Source organism: Desmodus rotundus, chromosome 13 (genome assembly GCF_022682495.2).
Source record: "Desmodus rotundus isolate HL8 chromosome 13, HLdesRot8A.1, whole genome shotgun sequence".
NCBI lineage: Eukaryota > Metazoa > Chordata > Mammalia > Chiroptera > Phyllostomidae > Desmodus > Desmodus rotundus.
In genome coordinates, this window is record NC_071399.1 from 20,471,350 (window position 1) to 20,493,377 (window position 22,028).

At 43.0% G+C, this 22,028-nt stretch overlaps 1 protein-coding gene across 2 annotated transcripts in view; it reads left to right on the forward strand.

The window, feature by feature from the left end:
• Nucleotides 1-22,028, forward strand: part of UNC5D (unc-5 netrin receptor D) — a 479,860-nt gene that overhangs the window by 446,741 nt on the left and 11,091 nt on the right. For both annotated transcript variants that reach the window (XM_053916817.2, XM_053916818.2), the window contains 3 exons: nucleotides 3,586-3,735; nucleotides 10,656-10,820; nucleotides 17,965-18,143. In XM_053916817.2, coding sequence (XP_053772792.1) covers nucleotides 3,586-3,735; nucleotides 10,656-10,820; nucleotides 17,965-18,143 — 494 coding nt within the window. The remainder of the gene's footprint in view (nucleotides 1-3,585; nucleotides 3,736-10,655; nucleotides 10,821-17,964; nucleotides 18,144-22,028) is intronic.

Here is a 22,028-nt window from a genome sequence, read left to right on the forward strand (position 1 = left end):
TTTGTTATATAAGAAGCAGATAGGAAAAAAAAACAAGTGAACATCAAGCCCCTCCCTTGGGGTGACACATCCCTGTGAATGACTCAGAAGGAGCTCAACAGAGTCGTTCGTACCATTGATTCCGAACCCAGCCAGGCAACAAAATCATCTGAGAAGTGTTTAAAAATCTAGATGTTCAGGTCCAGCCCCTGAGGGAGAGCACAATAAGTTAGGGGCATGGCTGGGAATTCTGTGTTAAGTACAATTTATTCTATTTGAAGAGCATTTTAAAGCTTGAACTTGGGAGTTCATTTCTTTAATTCTACAGCCAACCGTGCCTTTACAAATATAAAAGTACAATGATTAGTTCATTGTTGGGCTTCTTCAGTTTTAATCATTAATTGTTTTGTTACAGAATAACTATAATTGCTTAATATTTTATGGAAGATTATGAGACACTTTTATATAGTTGGTTCAATACACAATAAGCTTTTTTAAAAAAAGAAAAAATAAATCACAGTTGTATTTGAATTTGGAGCCCTGTAGCAGAAAAATTTCAAAGGTACCATTTTCCTCTGTAATAATTCTAAAGAGATACCCATTTTTAAATTCCTAATATCCTCTACTCCACATTTCAGAGACTAGTTAGCATATATTACCCTGGGGCAACCACAGACTAACTTATATTATCTTTACATGTATCTCACACCAATGAAAAATTATTTATGGGACAGAGTTAATAGTAGGCTGGCCATCACATTATTTTCTCCTTTAAAAGAAAAAAAGCAAGCACAGTAGAGAAAATGCAGGGAAATTTAGTAGAAAAAAGTACTAGATGATGAACCAGTTGCCCTGTTCTAGTCTTAGCGTGGTCACTAACCATGTGGCTTTAGGCAAATAACTTCCTTGCGGGAGGAGTTGTGCTTGTTTTCTCCTGTAAAGAAGGTCCTCAGTGACTGAATACTGGATGAAATTCCCTGCTGGTGATGATTCTATGTAGTTTCTAAGTAGTAAAATGGGCTAGCTCTCCACTAAGTGTTGCATGACCTCTAAGAAGTCATTTCACCTCCTGACCTCAGTTTCCTTGTCCGTACCTGCAGGCCGGTTAGACTTAAAGAAAAGGGGTTACACTATAGAAAGCCTAGTCAAGTATACTTTGAAGAGTCAACACTGTTGTTATTCTGTGGCTTAAACATGGTTTTAATAAACACATTTCTCATTAGTACTTGTTTCTAAGCTTGCACTAGAATTGCAAAACAAGGTTAGTATATTATCAAGCAGATTATTTTGCTTGGCTATGCATAAACTCAACTAAGGAGCTGAACCCTAAAGAAAAATAAGTAGCTTACCTAAGACCACACAGAAATGAGATTAGAATCCTGAGTTTCCATTTCGATTTACAAGATGAGTACTCTTCAGAAGTATATGTAGCCCCCAGAAGATTCGTCTGCACCTTAAATCCCGAGCACTATTCCTCTAAACTAAAATACAGGACCTCAGCATAGCAAGCAAGAACCCATGACCTGGTCTCTGCCCTACACTGTCATCATCTCCAGCCACACACTTTCCACCTGAACCTTCTACTCCGGCTCTGCTGGCCTCCGTGCCTTTTCGCATGCCCTGCTCAGTGTCTGGAAAGCACTCTCCCTCCTTTCCTTCTGGCCAGACCAAATTGTACCTTAAGATTCAGTTCAAATATCGCTGCCTCCTTTAATTTCCTGACTCCCTCCTCGCCCGCTCCTCCCGCCTGGGTCAGGCACCCTTTGTCTTGCCTTAACTTCCCAGGCAGGCATACATCGCGTTACTCAAGTACCGTGTGCCTACTGTTGCTCTGACTAGACGGATCCTACTGACACGCTCATCATAGGCCCACTGATGCTCACTAGACTGAGCTCTTGGTGGCAGAGACAGATCCATTTCTGTACACCAAAAGTCCAGTTCAAGGACAGCTCCAGTGGACACACATGAATCTCAAACAAAAGAACCAGGGACTAGCATCTATACAAGACCTAAAGTCAGCGTTTGGAATGAATTTCCTTCTCGCCCCACCCTGCCACTTTCTTTCCACGGCTTGAGGCCCTCAGCAGACGCTGGCGGCCATGTTGTTCTAGCCAGTTCTTAGGTCCACAGTGTTATGGACCACTTAGCACAGCACTGTAAGGTACAGTAATTACTACTCATGTGTGAGGATTCAAATTTAAATTAATTAAAATGAAAAATCCAATTCCTTAGTCACTCTAGCCGCTTTTCAAGTGTGTAACGCCGCTGTGGCGAGTGAATACCAATTAGACAGCTCAGAGAGAGAACATTGCCATCATCACAGAGTTCAGCACTGACCTAAGGGCCCCAAGAAACACCCTCCCTCTAGCAAGACCAGAAAGCTGGAGGAAATGACAATGGAATTGGATCATTTAGCCTAAGACAAGATACTGGCAGCCTATTTACATATACGTGAAGGATTAAAGCTGGGCAGCTGCTTCTTAGTTAGAAATGTTTTATTAATGTTATTTTATACCTAAACAAGAGATAGATAAACTTTGAAGCTGTTTTACTCACTGGTAACTGAAATTTATATTTATAATTAAAATGTATTTATATTGTATTTGTAAACCGATTTGCCTGAGTTCTTACAATCTTTTTTTAGAATCTAAAAAGATTATAGGATATAATTAAAAGATTTTAATTTTCTTATTTGTTCTAGCTCTGTAGGAAAATTATAACTACATTAATGGTGATTTTTTAAAAAATGGATTTAGGGAGGTCTCTTATCTCTAGCAGCCCCTAAAAGCCTCACCCCCACAGCAGTTTAAGATTTTACAGAAGCCATATCTATTATTTCACATGCCCTATCATTTCTCCAATGTTTCAGAACCACACAAATTTGGAAGCAATTAAGTGGTTGAATTGTATATGCACATACATTCAATAGGATATATTGTGTTTGCATGAGATATATTGACAATGATTTCTCAGTGAAAAATGCAGAAGTATTTATCTCAGGAATTTGAATTTTTTTCTGAGCTAAAACTGAATTGATAACTTATTTTTTGCCTTGGCCTTTGGCATATTAACTTCTATGTACATTAGTACAAATAAACATGATATGTTCACTCAGTAGCATCTGCTTTGAGCTAAAGGATAAATATGGATAATGTCAACATTAGTGACAAACAAGTGAACCAGACAGGGAGGCGGGCCTGTTTCTACCTTTATTGTGAAACCTGATGATGTGTCAGGTTAGGTACAAAAACATCCCAATTATGGTAATGTCAAAATGCCACTCATACAGCTGTGGAGATTCATCATTGTTAAAACTTGCTTGGTGCAATGAAGGTCTTCTGAAGATAGGCATAGTGTGTTTAAAAGGCTAAGCAACATAATAACAAAAAGCAACTGTTTCTTTCTGCCCAAATCCTATTACTTAGGCACTTTTAGTCCCTTAGTCTTGACTTTGCAAGGGTGTAGGGGGTAAGAGAGGACCGCATCTGTTATGCCGTTTGTCTAGTTCTGGGAGATACATGGGAGTGAGCATACATATCTATGGGAAGAAAAGGTGGAGGTCATTGGATACTTCATTGTTACGCTCTTCTCTTTCCCGTCCTATAGGAAGTGGTTTCAGATGAAAGGCATCAAGGTGGACAGCTACTGGAAGAACCAAAGTTGCTGCATTTCAAAGGGAATACCTTTAGCCTCCAGATCTCCGTCCTCGATATCCCCCCATTCCTCTGGAGAATTAAACCATTCACTGCATGTCAGGTACTGGCCCGTTGGGTTTCTAACAGAAACAGCTTTGCTTTAACCAGCAAGCATGTCACAAACCCTGGTGAGGGTACTCTTGACTTTCCTCCTCCTCTAAAAGAGTGAGTGTTAATCTCAAAACTGTCAGAGAAATGTAACAGTTAAGGCTACACATAGGGACTTAAACATATTGTCATAAATCCACAGGTTTCTAACAGGTGAGGGAAAAGGTGCTTGCTGCCAGGTAATGTGACACTTCTCTTCTGTCCTGTTCATATTGTTGCTCAGTATAGGTGGAGCGTTTTAACGACTGAGACCAAGGTTTGCATGTTGGTCTGTTTTTATTAAAATCAACTCATTTAGTTGTGTTCAGTAATTAAAAAGCTGGATGTCAATGCGAAACCTTGCAAGGGTGGTTTTGAGCTGTAGAAAGCGGTAACTGGCCAGGTGGGAACAAGAGGTCCATGCCCTAAATATATGAATTGCCCGCTGCCCAATGAACTGGGCAAGATGTGAAGAAGAAATTATAAATTCAGAGGCAAAGAGAGGATAATGTGTAAAAAAGATCTCTTAACATGTGACTGTCACTGAAGTATTTGGAAATTCCCAGTAAGTGCTGTTGTCGTAAGCAGCCAGCTGGTCTACCGTAGCTTCTTAAGCCAGAGTCATTGGTGCTTCAAGTGGCAGGACATTTCCCTAACTCTGGAAAAGCTTCTGCCGGACTCATATTGATCTGGAATCACAGGAGGCTTTCGAACTTCATTCTCATCAACATAACATGCAGAGCCCTGTGGGGTTTTAACCTTTCTATCCTTGCAGCATTCATTAAAAAAACAACAAAAAAAGAACTTCCACAAGTTATGTAAGCCAAGTCACAAAGAGAAAAACCCTGATTGCACCATAAGAGTTAGAAAAAGTTGAACTGCCAACCCTTTCAACTTCTGAGATGCAGAATTTTCAAATTGGACAAGCTGTGTATTTTCCTATTTACTTTCCAGGCGTCTCATTACCGTGGGAATTGCCCCTTTATGTACAGTTTTAGTGCATTCAAGGGAATAATAACTTCTCTCACAGCTCTGAACAATTTTTTTGGCACATTCAGCACATTTCCTCGTGGAGGAAGGTTTTCTATGAATAAATATATTGTTTAAGATGTTCTAGGCCTATTTCCTTGTTTCCCAGAAAGCAGTATTCAAGGTTTCTAGTCGAAACTGAAGATCAGGGCATTATTAAAACAAGTACTAACCGTCCTGTAAATTCCTCTGGATTAACCTTTATAGGTTTAAGGTTGTCACCTCACTGGATCTCATGCAAGTGACTCAGTCCAAAGTAACTATTAAGTTTAACACTTGGAGATCAAAAATCAGGTGACAGAAACATAACCTTTCAGCAGCACCTAAACACTAATTCCAACACCAGGGGTTTCAGAGGGAACCCTGGGCAGAAAAGGCTTGGGAGGCTAAATGCTTGCCGACCTCAGAGGATGCGGCAGAGCCAGGCAAAGCTACAGGGCATTGGCTCTGAGGAAACCCAACAAGCTTTACTGCTGGGACGGGTTGGATTGCATGGAGGTTGTGAACATGTATAAATATTTGCCTTCTGTAATTGAGCATAATTTGAAAGAGTCTTGGAAGGCTGAGGAACAATTTAATTTTCTCTGTACCACGAAGCTGGCCGCTGAGTTTTCCTTTCCACTTCAGTTTTCTTACCCACAGATGACTTTCTGCTTTATTCCCCTTCTATCTCCACCACCAATTTTCTTGCCCCTGTCATCACTGAAAAGTCCGCGGCCTGTGCGAGTACATATGGTGCTTGTCTCAAATGGCCATGCTGAGTTTGCTCCGGGGCGTCGGATGTAAGTGCTCTGGGGAGGGTTTGTGTTCTGCCTGCTTGAACCTCAGGCAGCATGCCGCGTGCGCTGACAAACTCCGCATGGAGAAGAGAGGGTGGCTTTGCATTAGGCCTTAGGGGACAGGAACTAAGAGAGAGCTGCCGAGGGACAGAAACTCTCATGACCATTTCTGACATCATTTGCAGGTCCCCTCCTACCACTGGTAAATCTCCCTGCCATTTTCTCTCCTCTCCCAACCTCGCACATGGAAGACCTGTGGCATCCTGTCTTCTTATTCCTCTCTTCTCTTCTCTCACTTCAAATCAGGAATCTGGCAATCAACATATTCCAGTTGGTACCCAAGGCCAACTCTCCTAAGAAACACTCCTGTTTTCTTCCGGGAAAAGCGGGCTGTCCCAGGGAGGTACTTGCCTGGGAGGTACCTAGGGCAGCTAATACGTGCTCTATCAGATACCAGCCAACCACAGGAGAAATGTGTTTCGAATGCCGTGAATTCAAGCTTAGGCCAAGAGCTCTGGGATGAGAGCCTCTGTCTAGGAGGACGAGCTGGGTTGTAAATCTTGTCGGTTGAGGTTCTGGAGGGTTACACTTCATGGGATGCTGCGCTACAGCCCTGCTGATTATGCAGCCAGGTGTGATGTGTGAGAGGAAAGAGAAGGCTGTGTGAGTTCTTAGATCTGGGTGCAGCAGCATCCATCAACTTTGATTTCAAAGAAAAAATGAGGCCCACGATGGGAATCTTCCCCCAAATCAACAATTAATGATCCCCCTTTTCATCTCAGGCTTTTTTTTAAGACTCTGCCACAGTTAGGGTCATGCTCTTGTCCCCTCCAGAGATTCAGAAACCCTCCTCTCGGACGTAAATAACTGCTCTCAACAGGTTCCTGAGGCCTGAGTGCTGCTTAATTGTGGTTTCATTTAGTCCTTGCTAACTGTGGAGTGGAGAAGCTATAATAAACAATCTACAGTAAAATATTAATTTATTTTTTTAAAATCCTCCGATACACAGCGTCAGGCTGTCACCTCCCCGGGATAAAAGCAGCTGCCTTTTCAGCATGCTCTGTGGCTTGGAGAACCCAGTGCCTCTCCCCTGCTGGGACGCGATGTACATTCTCTCCATCTGCTAGGAACCTGATTATAATGGGAATCAAAATGAAAACATTTCTGGAACTCTTTAAACATGCATACCTTTGCTCCCCTTTGTCCTCCCCCATTCTTTACCCCATAATCCCTCTCAGCTCAGAGAGCATCTTGGTGTTTTGGGCTTGGTTTTGTTTTTTGAATAAATGAAAGCAAAGATGATTGCCCTGAAAACACACTAACCACAGTGCTTCTAATTCTATTTTTTTAATGTTTTGTTGAGCACTAATGGCAGCTGCCACTCAAGTCAACAAAAAAACATTGTTTTGATACTGTCTTAAAATCAGATTTTTAAAGCGTCTTGGTGGTGTGCAGTGGAATGGAAAGAAAAAGGGATTTTTGTGTTGTGTGCTGATTCTCATATCTTTAGGCAAGGACAGATTATTTCTGCGATGGGCATTCCTCTCCTACCGTTCTTCCGGTGTTTTCAAGAAAATGTATGAGCAATTTAGCAGTGATACCAGAGAAGACACTTTCCAACAAACGGTCAGTGTCGTTGCAGCATGAGGGAGAGGGAGATTTACCTAAGATTCACATCCGCTACCGAAAATGTAGGTCTGCTTCAGAGCTGGACCCTGAGTTCAGCTCTGTCCGGCCCTGCCGATCCAAGAGCTTATATTACAATGTAACGCATCAAATTTCAGTTTTAGGAAACAAAAGCTTCCTCAGCTAGGTTAATAAGGCAAAACCACCTTAATTAAGCAAAACTAGTTATTCACCAGAGACCTAGGTTATGGTTAACTTTCATTGAAGGGTGTGGTGCAAAGTAACTCTGTAAACCTTGACTGGTTTGAGAAAGAGCACTCCTTTGAGGGCCATGAACATGACAATAGAGAGAGAGAGAATAGGACAACAGATGAGGGAAGCTCTTGAGGGCCCGGCAGGGGACTGTGTTAGCCCGGCAGGCATCAAGGGGCCATTCTGGTGCCACCACCCCAGCAAAGGAATCTTGTAATGAGAGGTGATCTGGTCACCACAAGAGGTAAAAGAGAGACCACAGTGCTGTTTCCTGAACAGCACCAATCAACTGCTTTCTGTTCCCCTCTTCAGGGAGGCGCTGGCCCCCTCGTCAGCTCTGTGCAGTGGAGACTGGCGGCAGGAAGACCAGGGGACTAGGTTACTGCGGTTTGCTATGATAAGGTGAGGGAAGAGGATCGTGATGGAAACAGGAAAATTGTAAAAGCATGCCAGTGAGCGTGAGATGGTGATCATCAGTTGTCAAAAGGTAGATTGCCAGAGGAAAGGCCAACTAACGTGATTTGCAGTGATTCAGCCTACAGTGCCAGTGATGGGTGGGAATGAAGTCAGTGCCAGCGAGGTGACTGCTGGAATCCCCCACGGAGGGATGGCAGTCGGGCATATTTGAGACCTGTAAGTGGGGACCTTTAGGAGCTCAGCTGGCAGACAGGGAAGTGCTGGAGGCTGAAATACCAGGTAAGGGTTACGGATGCTTTGCAAAACACATGGAGGCTCAGGGAGGGAGAGCGGCGCGAGAAGGGTCAGATTGGTCGATGGGAAGACGTGGCAGAGCTTGTGAACACACACTGTTTTATCGGGGTAGGATTTCGTGCCTGCAGGTCCAGTCATGTTTGAGCGTTTTAGGGAAATGGCTTCCCCTAAACTTTGCTGGCAGGTGCCCCAATCAGAAGTGCGCTCTGCTGCCGTGCCTACCAAGACGAGATCATCAATAGAAGCCTCTGTATAGGAAGAAAGTGGAAAAACACCACCATTCCGTGCGCCTGTGCTGGCCTGCTGCTGGTATAAGCAAGCCGTGGCCCAGCCAGGGCTCCCTTAGTGGCATTAGCTTAGCGCTTCTCCCAGCGTTTCCCTGGTAGAGGACAGTCTCTGTGTGGCTCCCATGGGTGGCACCTTTCGGTGTCGTCCAGCCTGCGTCAGCTTCTCAGAGAACTTCTTCAGATCCACTGGAGTCTAACTAGAGAAACGTTTTGGTCAAGAAAACAGCCACCACTTAAGCTGTTTCAAACAAGGAGAAATTCAGTCGAAGGAGTTACGAGCTTGCTAGAAAGTCTGGGAGAGCCAGGGTCAGAGAAAGCCACCCATGATACTAGGAAACCAGCCAGTTCAGGAATTGCAGGAAGCAGCACTGAGGCAGACGGCTCTCAGGGGAGTGTCCAGAAGCCACTGCAAAGCTCATGTGTGCCGACAGCCAAGCCTTTACCAACAGCCTTTGCCGACAGCCTTTGCCGACGTCAGAGGGCCAGTGATGGCTTCAGTTCTTCCTCCACTGTCCAAGTCCAGCACAAGTGCCCCCCGGGGGCGGGATGGAAATGTGAACTCCCTGCTGACTAGGGCGTCTGGGAAATGTAGTGTTCAGGCTTCCAGCCCCTGCCCCGCAGGGGAGGACTGAGAATGGCAAAGCAGCACTGTGTCCTAACAGCCCACATCTTGCACGAGATTAAAGTCAATGAAACACCTCACAGTGTCACACACACAGACCTTCTCCGAGTCCTTGTTTCTACCTCTTGAGACAAAGGCCCGCTGCCTTTCCCTTGATTCAGGTTTAAGAGCAAACAAATGAAGAAAAACACACAGTGCTTACATTTCTTGCTGGGACTCGGGGTTAATGCTTGAGTTTCCCTCTCATACTCCCTGAGAGCCGACTCTCCTGTCTTCAAGTGCGCAGCACCCTGAAGTCCCTCCCTTCACGCTTGTCCCCCCAAGGACCGTCCAACGCCAGGCTCGGTGAGACTGCCATCGTGAAAATTAGGAAACCACAAGTGTGGACGGCAGAGCTCAGGAATAACTAGGTAACTCATAGTTCCTCCAAGTGAGGAGACTGAATTTTAATCATGGCCCGTGGCCTCATAACATACACTGACTTCATCACCAGTCACACTTCAGACTTTCAAACTTCCAGACCACCTTTCAATGTTAGTATCAGAGGAAACTGTATTTATGGCAACAGATACAGGTGCAAATTAACGAGAGGAGAGAAAAAATTTTTTTTAAAAGTGAGGGTTAACATTACTAGAGGCTGAACACGCAGGATCATTGCCAGGGACCCAGCCTGATGCAAGCAGGCATGAGACTTTTTAGTAGATGAACGTATATCAGTTTCTGATGTTCTGACTGCAGGACACTGACTGGACCTGCGCACAGTCCATTCAGTGGCAAATGCTAACTGGTTAGGGGGTAGATGGAAGGGGATCTCTGTAGACTTTACAATGTCCGCCCTCATTTAGAAAAATTATCTTTTGCTGCCCAGTTGTCTCTAAGTCCCTGGAGAGTAGGGACCGAACCTAATTTCTTATTGTTTCTTATGGTCTAACCAGTGGAATGGCTGGGCATGAGCAGGCAGCCCGCACAGCATTGTGGAATGGATGATTGAGTGAGGAGCGGGCAAACCAGACTGCTAGGGGCGGCCTGGTGTGTCTGTGTCTTTCTGGAATGTGGGTATATGTGTGTGACTTTGCAGCAGGCATAATTTTTATGCTGGGTACATTAGCAGTATTGTGGTCTGTGTATACAATTAAGCATGAGTGTGTGGTATGGGGACAAATTCTGGTCAATTAGTTCTTTAGCATAATATGCATTTATGTGAGAAAAGAAACCGTACCCCAGGCTTAGGTTGAAGGATGGACCATAGGTGCGCTCTAAGAATATGTTTGAAATGGAAAAGTGACATGATTCATGTTTGATGGCGTTCTTTCTAATTGTGTCACCAAGTGAAATCTGAGCTCTTGCAGTGTGGTTTTGGAAGCTGAATGTTATCCATTGGAATTGACATTAATTACTTTTGTACTGCTTGGCATATGCTGGAACATTATTTCTACAACAATTCCACCAAAGTCACTTAGGCAATTACCTCTGCTGCAATCATCGTCATCACCATCATAATTATTGCAATTAAGTCTCTCCTGTTCTGCACTCATCGCGGCCGGGCTCTGCATGCCACAGCCCTCTTCTCCCCCGCTTCTCCCTGCAGGAAGTCCCGTTCTCCCGCGTGTGGTGCAGTAACTGGCAGCCCCTGCACTGTGCCTTCTCCCTGGAGCGCTACACGCCCACCACCACCCAGCTGTCCTGCAAAATCTGCATCCGGCAGCTCAAAGGCCATGAACAGATCCTCCAAGTGCAGACATCAATCCTAGAGGTGAGTCCTCGGTCTACAGGCCTCTTGACCCCATTTCTAGAGGACAATTAGAATAATATACCTGTCACAGTGGTGCTAAACAAGGAGCTGGAAAGAGCTTCAAAATGCACTCTTTTAACCCTCATTACTGATTGGACAAGTCATCTGGCCTTTACTTTCTCTGGCAGCTCTACCTTTTGAAAACTGACCATCTCACTCATTCTCATTCAGCTCTTTTAATCTTCATTACTGATAAGGGAGAAGAAACTTTTTCTCAGGCTTCAGATTGAACTGAGCTCCCCACTCACTGGTCAGGGAAACAATGCATCAGAACTTAGGATCTGTGAAGGGACCTTTGGGGAAGGAACTGCTACAGAGCTGTTTATTCACAAATCCACCGGCAATCTAATAATAGTCCACATGGGCTTGGAATAGCAGCTGAAATTCATTATTGTCCGATGGTACAGTTGAGACATGCATGTGCCAGAAGAGGCACAATGTCACCATCGGGTAGTTTTCTGTTGCTTCTGACTAGTTCTCCAGGAGTCAGTGGCCCCATTTGCGTTATTTCCCAGTCAGGGCCTCAGCTGACCCTCCGGGCTCAAGGTTCTGCACATCCCCATTTCCATTAAACTGAGATTCATCAACACGGTAAGATGGAGTAGGTACTAACCCATTTTCATACTTTGCAGAATGAGAAGTGGAAAGAGAGGAAGGACCTTGTCCAATGTCATATCGCTATTGAAGGACAGAGTTAGAATGGGAGTCGAAGGGAACTTTCACTAAAGGATAACGGATAGCTGCCCCGACCAGAGTGGCCCAGATCATCGGGCATTGTCCCACAAAGTGAAAGTTTGCCAGTTCAATTCCTGGTCGCAGTGCATGTCCGAGTTGCAGGTTCCATCATCAGTCAGGGCACGTATGAGAGGCAACGGATCGATGTTGCTCTCTCACATAGATGTTTCTCTGCCTTTCCATCTCCCTCCTTCCCCCTCTCTCTAAAAATAAATAAATAAAACCTTTAAAAAAAGATACCCGATGCCTGCCATGATTCTGATTGGCATCCCCCCCACCCCCAATGGTTTTTTGAGAGTGGAGGGAAAGAGAGCTGAGGAGTAGAATCAGGGGAAGCATGTGATGCTTCTGTTCAGCAATTCTAATCCCTGGCTAGTTTAGGAAAAACATACATTTACTGTTCAACCGTAGAATGTGTGTGTATATACACATTCATGCACACATACATATTTTGTGTAAATATATAAATAATATATGCATATTCATTTTGGCTTGGGAGAAGGTTTAATGCATTTTGTATACATACATCTCAATTTCAGGGATTTTTTTTCTTTGAAAACTTGTAGCCTTATAGTATTATCACTTCTCTCCATTCTCATTTCAGTTCATTGTTCATGCAAAATGAATATTGCTAATTCCCTGAACAGTTTTTCTGAAGAGCGGATGGCTTTCCAAAGGACTGTGCCTCAAAATTGATAGCTGTCTTAACTGACATGTTTATACAGTATTTGCATTCATTATTGCCAATTAGCATCATGTGCTAAAGTAGTTTTGATGGGAAAGGTATATCCAGAAACCTAGGTAGGCTATTTTTAGAGTATCTTCCCTGAGCAGTCATGGCATATTTAACACAATACATTTCAAAGTGAAATAAAAATTGTAATAAAGTTTTAAAATAAAAACCAAAGGAAACACTAAGGTTTTCCTTCTGGTATTCAGAAGCGAGAAGGAAAAAGCAGAAAATAAAGACGGCTCTGTTGCACACTGCCCAAAGGGTCTGTCAACAGGTCAACTTAAGAATTCTAAGTTTAAAAGATGTTTTCAGGCACTCAGGTATTGAGGATCAACTTCTGCCATTACAGGGTATCTGTGTAAAAGGAATGTGGTAGAGTTGGTACATCCCGGTACCTTTGCTCCGTGCTTAAATAAATCCTTGAAGTGCGTGAAAGAAAAATGAGCTAATAAACATAATCTTATCCTTTACTCTCCAATTCCTTTTTTAATGCTTCACAAAGTTTACAATCACTTTGAAATGCCTTGAAGAAGATAACATCACAGTCTGTCTTTGTAAAGGGAGGCAAGTATGTGAATAATATTTAGATATTCAATGTTGGACTATAGTCATCCAATTTGTAGGCTACTTTTAGAAGCTTTATGAGCCCTTCTGATCCTGTAAGGATCGTTTTATTAATTGCTTCAAGTGTCACTGCTGGAATCCGGCCCAGCACAGCTTCAGCTCTTTGGAATAAACTACATTTCTTAGGCAAATCTAATTTGTTATAATTTCTTATGTGAGAAGAAAATTAATAACTTCTGAAAGCCACTATATTTCCAGGCACCATTTCATGGGCTTTCACACAAAACCATCAAAACTCTGTGGATTCGTATTATCCTATGACAATTTTACATGCTATAACAGTCTCAAAGAGGTCAAGCTTAATATCCAAGGTCACAGAGCTAATAGGATGGGTAGCCAGAGTTCCCTACTGAGATACCTGACTTCAAGGTCAAAGACTGGATTTCCATACGACGCTGCTTCAGGATCCCAGTCAAGGAGGTCCACATTAGCTGTCCCAACTCTGGCCTCGTCCATGATGTGAGCTCTCTCTTTGGAGACTTCAGCACTAGTGACAGACATCACAGCACCAGCAATTTTGTCTTTGAATATAAAAGTACATGAAATTTGGGGTAGTCTTTCCTTGAAACTGCAGAAGGATGAGATGTAACTATTTGTGTGATGGGCTAAAATAAGAATTCATTCTGTAGATCTTGAAGAACAGAGCAAATTTCCCACATATGGGTTGTCCTGCCAAGACATGTCTGGATTGAATGACCACTCCAGGTCCTTCCAACCCTAGGACTGTCTCACCCGTTGGAAAAACATACGTCTGGTGTTATAGCTGATGAACAAAAACAATCTCCTTCTTAAAAATGACTTGGCCTTTGTGGTAGATGGTTCAAGAAAAAGTGAAGATCTATAAAGTGCTGAAAAATTGGGATTACCTGGGGAGAAAGTAGGATACATTCCAGATACAGGTCTGTATCGATCAGGAGTAATACATCAGTTGTTAAATTGTATATTTCGCAGCCACTAGACTGAAAGAGGCTTCACTAGGTAGCTTTAATCAGAAAATAATAGGGTTTTATTGGTTAATAATAAAATTATAATAATAAGGAACTAAAATTTCTGAAGATTTTAAAAGATTTTGTTGAAATACATTTTTAATACCTCCCTTCCTCCAAAAGTCCCTGCATGTTTACGTTTAAGGCTCCCAATTTCTACCTTACTTTATTGGATTATCTTAGTGCTGCTATTTCATGATTTTAACAATGGAACTGTGAGAGGTAAAAGCGATACATATATGTATATGTATATATAATGATATATAATATTATATATACAAAATAATGTTGATTTTAAATATCTAAATGCAGTGATTATTCTCATTAAAGGTGTTTGGTTCTTCATGTCAGCCTCACACCCATCATATTCTTCCACGCCTCTCTTATCTGCAAGATAAACACAATCATTCATATCTTCTCACACTAAAAATTATTTCAGTGATCAACTTAAGACATCTTTTCTGTTCTTTAGAGTGGCCATTATCATGTCAATCTTTAGAAGTAGGTTGGTTCTCCTCAAATTTAACCCAAGTGAGATAACTAATGATTATCACCAATCAATACTCTAGAAAGCAATGATATCATCTCTCTAAAAATTGTGGACAAAAGCAAAATAATTTTGGCAATATTGAAGAGAAGAATATTTAATTAACTTATTTCATCATTCCTTATTAATGTAATATTATCGAAGAATATACTTTTTGGTAGAAACAATTCTAAATTGTAATCTTACTCATTACAATTTTCCCTTCGAGCAATTTCTCTTATCTTTCTTCCAAAAGTGGCAGAAGTTGGGGGTGATCTGTCTGTTACAAAACAGACAGAATACTTAGAATTTCTCATTGATTTACAACTCCCAAGCTAACCAGGTAGCAGCTGCTTATCTCAGATGTGCAGAGCATGAAAACCTACTGTTCCGCTGAATATTTAAACAATCAGAAAACGTGACGTATCTACAGGATTCTTATTACTTGGCCCAGATGTCTTTTAGAGTGCATCATAAATGTTACATAAAGTGTCATCTTTATGCATGGAAAATATTTAAATTTGGAAACTATAAGGAAATGGGGGTCCTCTTAGTAAAGGGTAATAAATAGAAAAAACACTTATTTTTAGTTAGTCTCATAATATTTCATTCACCTTCAAATTGCACTCAATTATTTCTGAAGGCTTTTATTTATCAAGGTGGTCTTTTTTCTACTACCAGTAAAGATAGAGCTTGGTGCACTAGGTCAATTCGTAGATGCCAGGAGGGCTTCCAGCAGCCCGGTCTCTCTCCCCTGCAGTCCTTTGGCATGGATACTTTCAATGTCTTCAGCTTCACTGGCAAGCCACCTTTCAGCTTTTCATGCGTTAACACGTTTGGTGCCATTTTATCATAACTACCATGTTTTCCCGCATAGAATCCCTTTTCTTCCTCTATTCCTAGTCTCTATCATCCTTTCTAAGGACATTATTCTGCCTTAGGTCAGGAAATATTTAAGGAAACAGTTCCTACTTGATTTGCATTTTATTAAAAGCTAGAAGGCATTTTACAAACTATGATTTAAAAAAACTGATGTATCTTGTAACCTATTGTACGCAGTAAGAAGCCAGAATTGGTTTATTTTATAAGTATACAAAACATATCAGAAAGGAATTCTCTATTCTGCCTAAAAGAATGACTTATCCACTCAACTTTTATTTAGTCAATAGCTACCCATCCTTCAAGGCCAACTCCAATGCCTTTTCCTTGAAGCCCTTCCTACTCTTAACTCCTGAAACATAATGCCAATTATCACTCAGAGAGCATTTTTCTTAACCACCCCGCTCTGTGGATTTCTTGGTACTTGTCTTGAAGCAGGACAATACAGTGAAATGAGACCTGCTGGAGGTATTAGGGTATCAGATTCTGGTTTTAGCTACATCACAAACCACCTGGGTGACTTTTACCAAATTTCATAACCTCTCAGGAGTCTATGAAAAATGCCATAAGACTGATTAGGAAATTGAGGTTGACAGAGGTCGTGCAGCACCCACAGTCACTGAGCTAGAAGAGCAAACTCCTACTCTGACCCTGAAAACCATGCTTTTATTAGCCCACACTAACTTCAAATTCTTGGAAGACTTTTGGTGGGCACTGCTGTATAGTATTCCAGGGAATGGAACTAAAACCAGAGAGTAGAATCTGTCTAATATGGTACCATGTGCTTTGATTTCCCAAAAAGATAAAATATGCAGCATTTCTCAAATGGATTTGACCATGGGACTGCTCTTTCTTGGAACATATCCTGAGATACCCTTTTGGAAATGTTGGGTTAAGGCATTATTTCCAAAACACAGCCCTCAAAATGTAACTCTGTTAAATGATTATAGAAAGACAAAACACATTGTCAGTCATTAATAAGAGCCCTGCATGAACCAGTTTCCTCTATTAAATGTTTGAGGACGTAAGACTCATAACTCTGTGAGCCTGGGCACTAGCCATAAAAGGGCCACCATGGCTGGGTGCCCTCCCTGAGAAGACACGTAATGACCTGAAGAATAAGGGTAGGACCCCAGGGCAGTTCCAAAAAGGCACATGCTGACTTGAAGGACAGCCAAGATGACAAGTTCCTAATGCAAAGGACATCCTCTTGGGGTTTAAAGTAGAGGACTTCTTCAGTCCTGAGTAGACTCAACCCAATCTCAAACTTGATGTTTTAATTTCCCTTTGTATTAGCTTTCTTTTGCTGTATAACAAACTTACCACAAATTTAACAGCACGAAACAACTCCCATTTACCGTCCAGCATTTTGTTTGGGATCAAAGCCTAGGCGTGGCTGTCTCGCTAAGTTGTGGCAAGACACACGTTTCCAGCTGGAGCTCAGAGCCCTTTTCCAAGCTTGTTCAAGTTGTGGGAAAAACTCAGTTTCTTGCAGCTATAGGCCCGAAGTTCCCCTGTCCTTGCTGACTGTTGGGTAGGGGCCGCAGCCCCCAGGGAGCACCCTCACATCCAGCCTCATTTCCGGCCCCTTCTCCCACAGTTCACAGCATGGCTGCTTGTTTCCTTCTGGGTCAGCAGGAGAGAACTCCAGACAAGAGCCTCCTCTTCTCTCTTTTAAGGGCCAACTAATCGAGTCGGGCCCACCCAGGAAAATCTCCTGATCAATTCAGTCAACTTTTTAAGGACCTCAATTACAATACATCTGCAGAATCCCCTTTGTCTTCTAACCTATCGTAATCAGGGGAGTGAGTCGACCACATCCTTTTCAGGCCCTAACATTGTTAGTCCACATAAACTTATCAGCATCCGCTCCAATGTGACCAATTTTCACGTGATCCCACATTGGACAGATGACCCGATTGCGATGATGTACTGAAATAACAAATCCTCACTGAGCAACTCTAACTCCGAGGCTGGGTGGGCAGGCAGCAGGCAGAACCTTCCAGCCTGCCCCTCTCCACCGTAGTCTAGATCTCATCACTGACTCAGGGCTGGCTCATTTTACCAAAGCAATTTATTCTAAAACAAGGCCAAAGTTTTTTACTATACAATCACATAACTTTAGAACTGGGGAAAATATAAACTTAAAGATGATCAACGTACAATCCATCCCCCTCAGTAGCTTCTCTGACAAGTGGCTTCCCAGCCATCAGCCCATCATTCATCTTCGGCCGGCCCTGTCAGAGAGCTGTTCCTTACTGAACTGAAATCTGCTCTTTGGCAGTTTCATCCTATGGGTTCTAGATCTATCCCTGAAAACAAACAAACAAAGGCTGATTCTGCTCTCACCTGATAGATCCTCAGATGTAGGAAGCTGATCATTGTGACTTCCCTGAGTGCAAGATGCTGTTATAAATCTCCAGTACACAATTTACTAGGCTACTGAGAAGTTATTTAATATTTTAGAAGAGAGAGGAACTTGTCAATATATTTTCTAGCATTCATAACAATAGGCAAGCACATCGTGCATGTGTATTAACACAGATTTCCTTTAAAAAAGGAAAGTGTTGAGCAGCATTGCTTCCACCTGGATCTGATCATGCTCTCCTTGTTTCGCTTTAGAGTGAGAGAGAGACCATCACTTTCTTTGCACAAGAGGACAGCACTTTCCCTGCGCAGACTGGCCCCAGAGCCTTCAAAATCCCCTATTCCATCAGACAGCGGATTTGTGCTACGTTCGATACCCCCAATGCCAAAGGCAAGGACTGGCAGATGTTAGCACAGAAAAACAGCATCAACAGGTAAGTGGGGCAACTGCTGAAAGAGGATTTTGCTCAAAGAGCTTCACAGATGACGTGGGATGGGGGTATCCGTGTGCCTTCCAGCCTCTGCTGTCTTTCCTCCCTCGGCCATATTTCACGAGAGGTCCAACTAAGTAGATAGGAAAAGAGCAAGTATGTGATACTGTGCATGGCATTTGCTGCCACCCCACTCTGCCTTTGCTGGGGGGACATTACAAAAAAGTGCTGCTTTAGTCCTGGTCCCATCCCCAGGTTTGCTAACCGGGCCACACAAATGTGAGCCTCGGACCAGGTCACCTCAGTGCTTGTGAGGGTCCCAAGCTGAGACTGTGAGTTAGAGAGACCAACAAGCAAGTTTCTCAAACCCCCTCCCTACCAGCAGGTAACTTGAAGCATCATTTACACTTCGTGGGGACAAGCTCAGCCTGCCTAAGTGGGTACCTCAGTATGACAAAGGAAGTTGGCAGAGGGCATTCAACAAGCAAAAGGGTGCCTAGGCGCTGTGAATGAGTCTGCTGCTTAAACTGCACCGCTCATTACTGCACTAACATTGTAGCTGAGCTGAGAGCAGAACGGGGAGATTCATAATGGGCTCTATGACATCAGATGAGAAGGAGCAGGGCAACGCTATCCAGAGCAGCAGGGCTGGGCAGGCAGGTTTTGGCTGCACTCCACGGACACCTAGTGGGGGGAGGCATCGACAAATAGTATCTTCCCTCTCCCTATCCCACCTCGCATGCCCCAGAATGAACGGACAAGAGAACAAGTTTTGCCAGAACCAACTTACTTCCCTTTTCTTTGGTACTATGTTTTTTTTTCTTTTGAGGCAAAGCCTTATTTTCTTACTGTTTGGCTTGCTCTGTCATTTCCACTTTTTGTTCTTTCTTTTCACCTGACTCTTTCATCTCTGAAAGGGAGGGTGGATGTCTGCCAAGAAAGAATAGAGTGTTGGATCCAGAATCCAAGAGGGAAGGGCCCAACGAGAAAGCAGTCAGGTTCACAGAGGGAAATCAAGAGGGGAGGCATTGCCACAAGAGAAAATGGAATTTACAGAGCCAGCAGGCCTGAAAAGAATAGACACTTGAGAAGGACATACATTGAAAATGTAAGAATGCGAAGGTGAACGTGTGGACACAAATAAAAGTAATAATTTGACTGTTTCCCAGCAACTTTGAAAAAGAATGAGATGTCTCATTTGTCACGTGAGCACCACGACTATAGCAAGTTCACTTTCTGAGTAGCGTGGGGACAAGAATGAAAAACTGGCCCAGAAAACAGCCCTGGCTGGTGTGGCTCAGTGACTGAGTGCCAGCCACAAATCAAAAGGTCACCAGTTCAATGCCGAGTCGGGGCACATGCCCGAGTTGTGAGCCAGGTCCCCAGTAGAGGGCCTGCGAGAGGCAACCACACATTGATGTTTCTCTCCCTCTCCTTCTCCCTTCCCCTCTCTAAAAAATAAATAACATCTTTAAAAGAATTTAAAAAAAAAAAAAACTAACCCACAAAACAGAGTTTGTTTTAAAAAAGAACACTGGGCAGGGACTCGAAAGATCTGCAGGGCCCTCCTGATTCTGCAACTGGTGTCGAGTGTTCCTGTTTCTTTTCTACAAATGCAGTTCCCAGAAGCCATGCTACACTCACTTTCTAACCCGTTCTGGCTGTAAGAGTCTACGGTTTTTCGTTCGTCATTGATAAGAAAGTAACTGCCCAAGCTCCCCACGTGCCCATGGGTGCTGGCCGTGCTTCGCTGAGTGAGCGTGTGCACGAAGGAGCCTGCCTTGTCTCACCTTACTCTCCCTTTGGAGCACACGCAGGAGAGCTACAGTGAGCGCCTCCGAAGGCATCGGCTTCTGACCTTGCCAAGGACGGAAAATGCATCTCAAACTGGGAGAGTAAGGTTCACATCCTTTGGGCTCTGGGCTCTAATGAGCAGTAATGGGCTACACAGGAGCAGCCCGCCCCTCCTCCAGTGTGTAGGGTCATAAAACATTAGCTCTTGGTATGTCTGTTTGCTTGATTTTCTTTTTCCCCCTAACATCCCTTCTTCAGGAAAGCCTAAATTTCCTTGACATAAGAAATTCAAATGCCCTACTCTTAGGAAAGTTTCTAACATGGTCCCCAGAAAATGGTATTTTCAATAAATGCTAGTTACTTCCTTTGAAATGTTCACAATTAATAATAAATTGGAATAGCATGCATACATGTAATCTACTTCTATTGTTAAATCTCATTTAGTTAACATAGTTAACATCAGTGAATGGCATTTCCTCCCCTCCTCTGTATCCTCCAACTCAGCTCTCCCAAAGTAGTCTAATTAAGAATGATGTAAACGAGGGGTCAGCAAACTTTCTGTTAAGGAACCGCAGTAAACCGTTCAGACCATGCAGATCTGCTGCGACTACTCAGCAACTATTCAGCTCTGCTTCTGGAGTGTGTGAGTCAGCCAGAGCAAATAGGCATGAACCTGTGCCGATAAACTGTATTACGAAAACAAAGACCCGTATCTGGCCTATAGTACATAGTTTGCTGACCCCTCATTGAAATGAGTCTGCCCTTACTTAGTAAAAACTTCAGGATCTTATCGCTTCATAGTAACACTGGGAGCTAGGGCCTTCCATCCCACTCTGTATCCAAGCCTTTTCTTGTACGTGGGAAGAAACATATGGGACAGAGATGAAGGGGATTTTCAGATGTGATTTGTCACAACTTTCTACTGTGTAATCCCAAATCACTGGTCTTGCTCTCTTATGGCTATAAATGCTATAGTATAGAACTGATCATCAATGTGTGTGAAAACACAGAAATCTGACATTGCCAATGTGTCCATATCCTTGGGTAAGAAACCTTTCTGTACCTTGAGATTTCATCAACTCTGGGCTCACAAGAGAAAGATGATCCCAAGTCACATAGTGAGTCTTTCTATTGAAAGAATTCATTGGCCCTGATTTTGTGACAGCACATTCACCTAACTCTTCCCCTTCTCTCAATTTCCAAGTGTTTAAAAGCTAGTGAAGCAACAGCCCTCAAAGGAGGCTTTTGCAAAGGAAGCGGAGGAAACATTTGTTTTTATTTTGTTGCCATTGCAAGTGTTCTCTTCCCCTCCTTTTTGTAAATGCAAATATCACTGATGATATCTGCCTTTTTGCCAAACAAGTTTCTACTTAGATCTGAATAGGTTAAAGGCATGGAATGTAAAGTTAAAGGCTTAGCAAACGATGAGAATGTGAGAAATGTCAGTGGCCTGTGCTATAAAGGAGCAACACAGGTGGCCTTGCAGCTTGCCGGGCATGTGGATCGCCCTAAGTAAGCACCGCAGCCTAGCAAAGAATGTCACAGAAAACAGTGGTGCTTATAGATTCTGCGAGCAAACTCTGACTATTACTCAGAGCCCCCACTTGCTGCATATCCCAGAGGAGACTGTGCATTTATTCTATAAATTGCGGTGCAGTGCTCTCCATCTCAATGTTCTTGGCTGCACGAGGTGGGTGGGCTGAGAGAGGAAGGACTGATTGCACAGGAGTAGGTGCTGGGCAGCACTGCTGAGAACTGAACACACTAGATAGTACTGGACACTAACTGCTGCAGCCGGAAGTGTCCTCCCATCCCTCAGCTTCCAGAGCACTTTGTCTTTTTATGATACTTTATTTTTTAATTACAGTTAAACATATCATATTATGGGCAAATCAATAATTTGTTATTAAATGAATGACATGAACTTTTTCATTGGATAGTGTACTTGACCTTAAAATTTTGCCTCATAATAATACACTAGACAAAATAAGCATCAAAGGATTTTGAAAGTTGGCTTCAAAAGAAAGCAAGTTTACGTTGTGGAGAATTCCTGGCTTTCTTTCAGGTCTTATGTACTACCCGATACTACTAGAT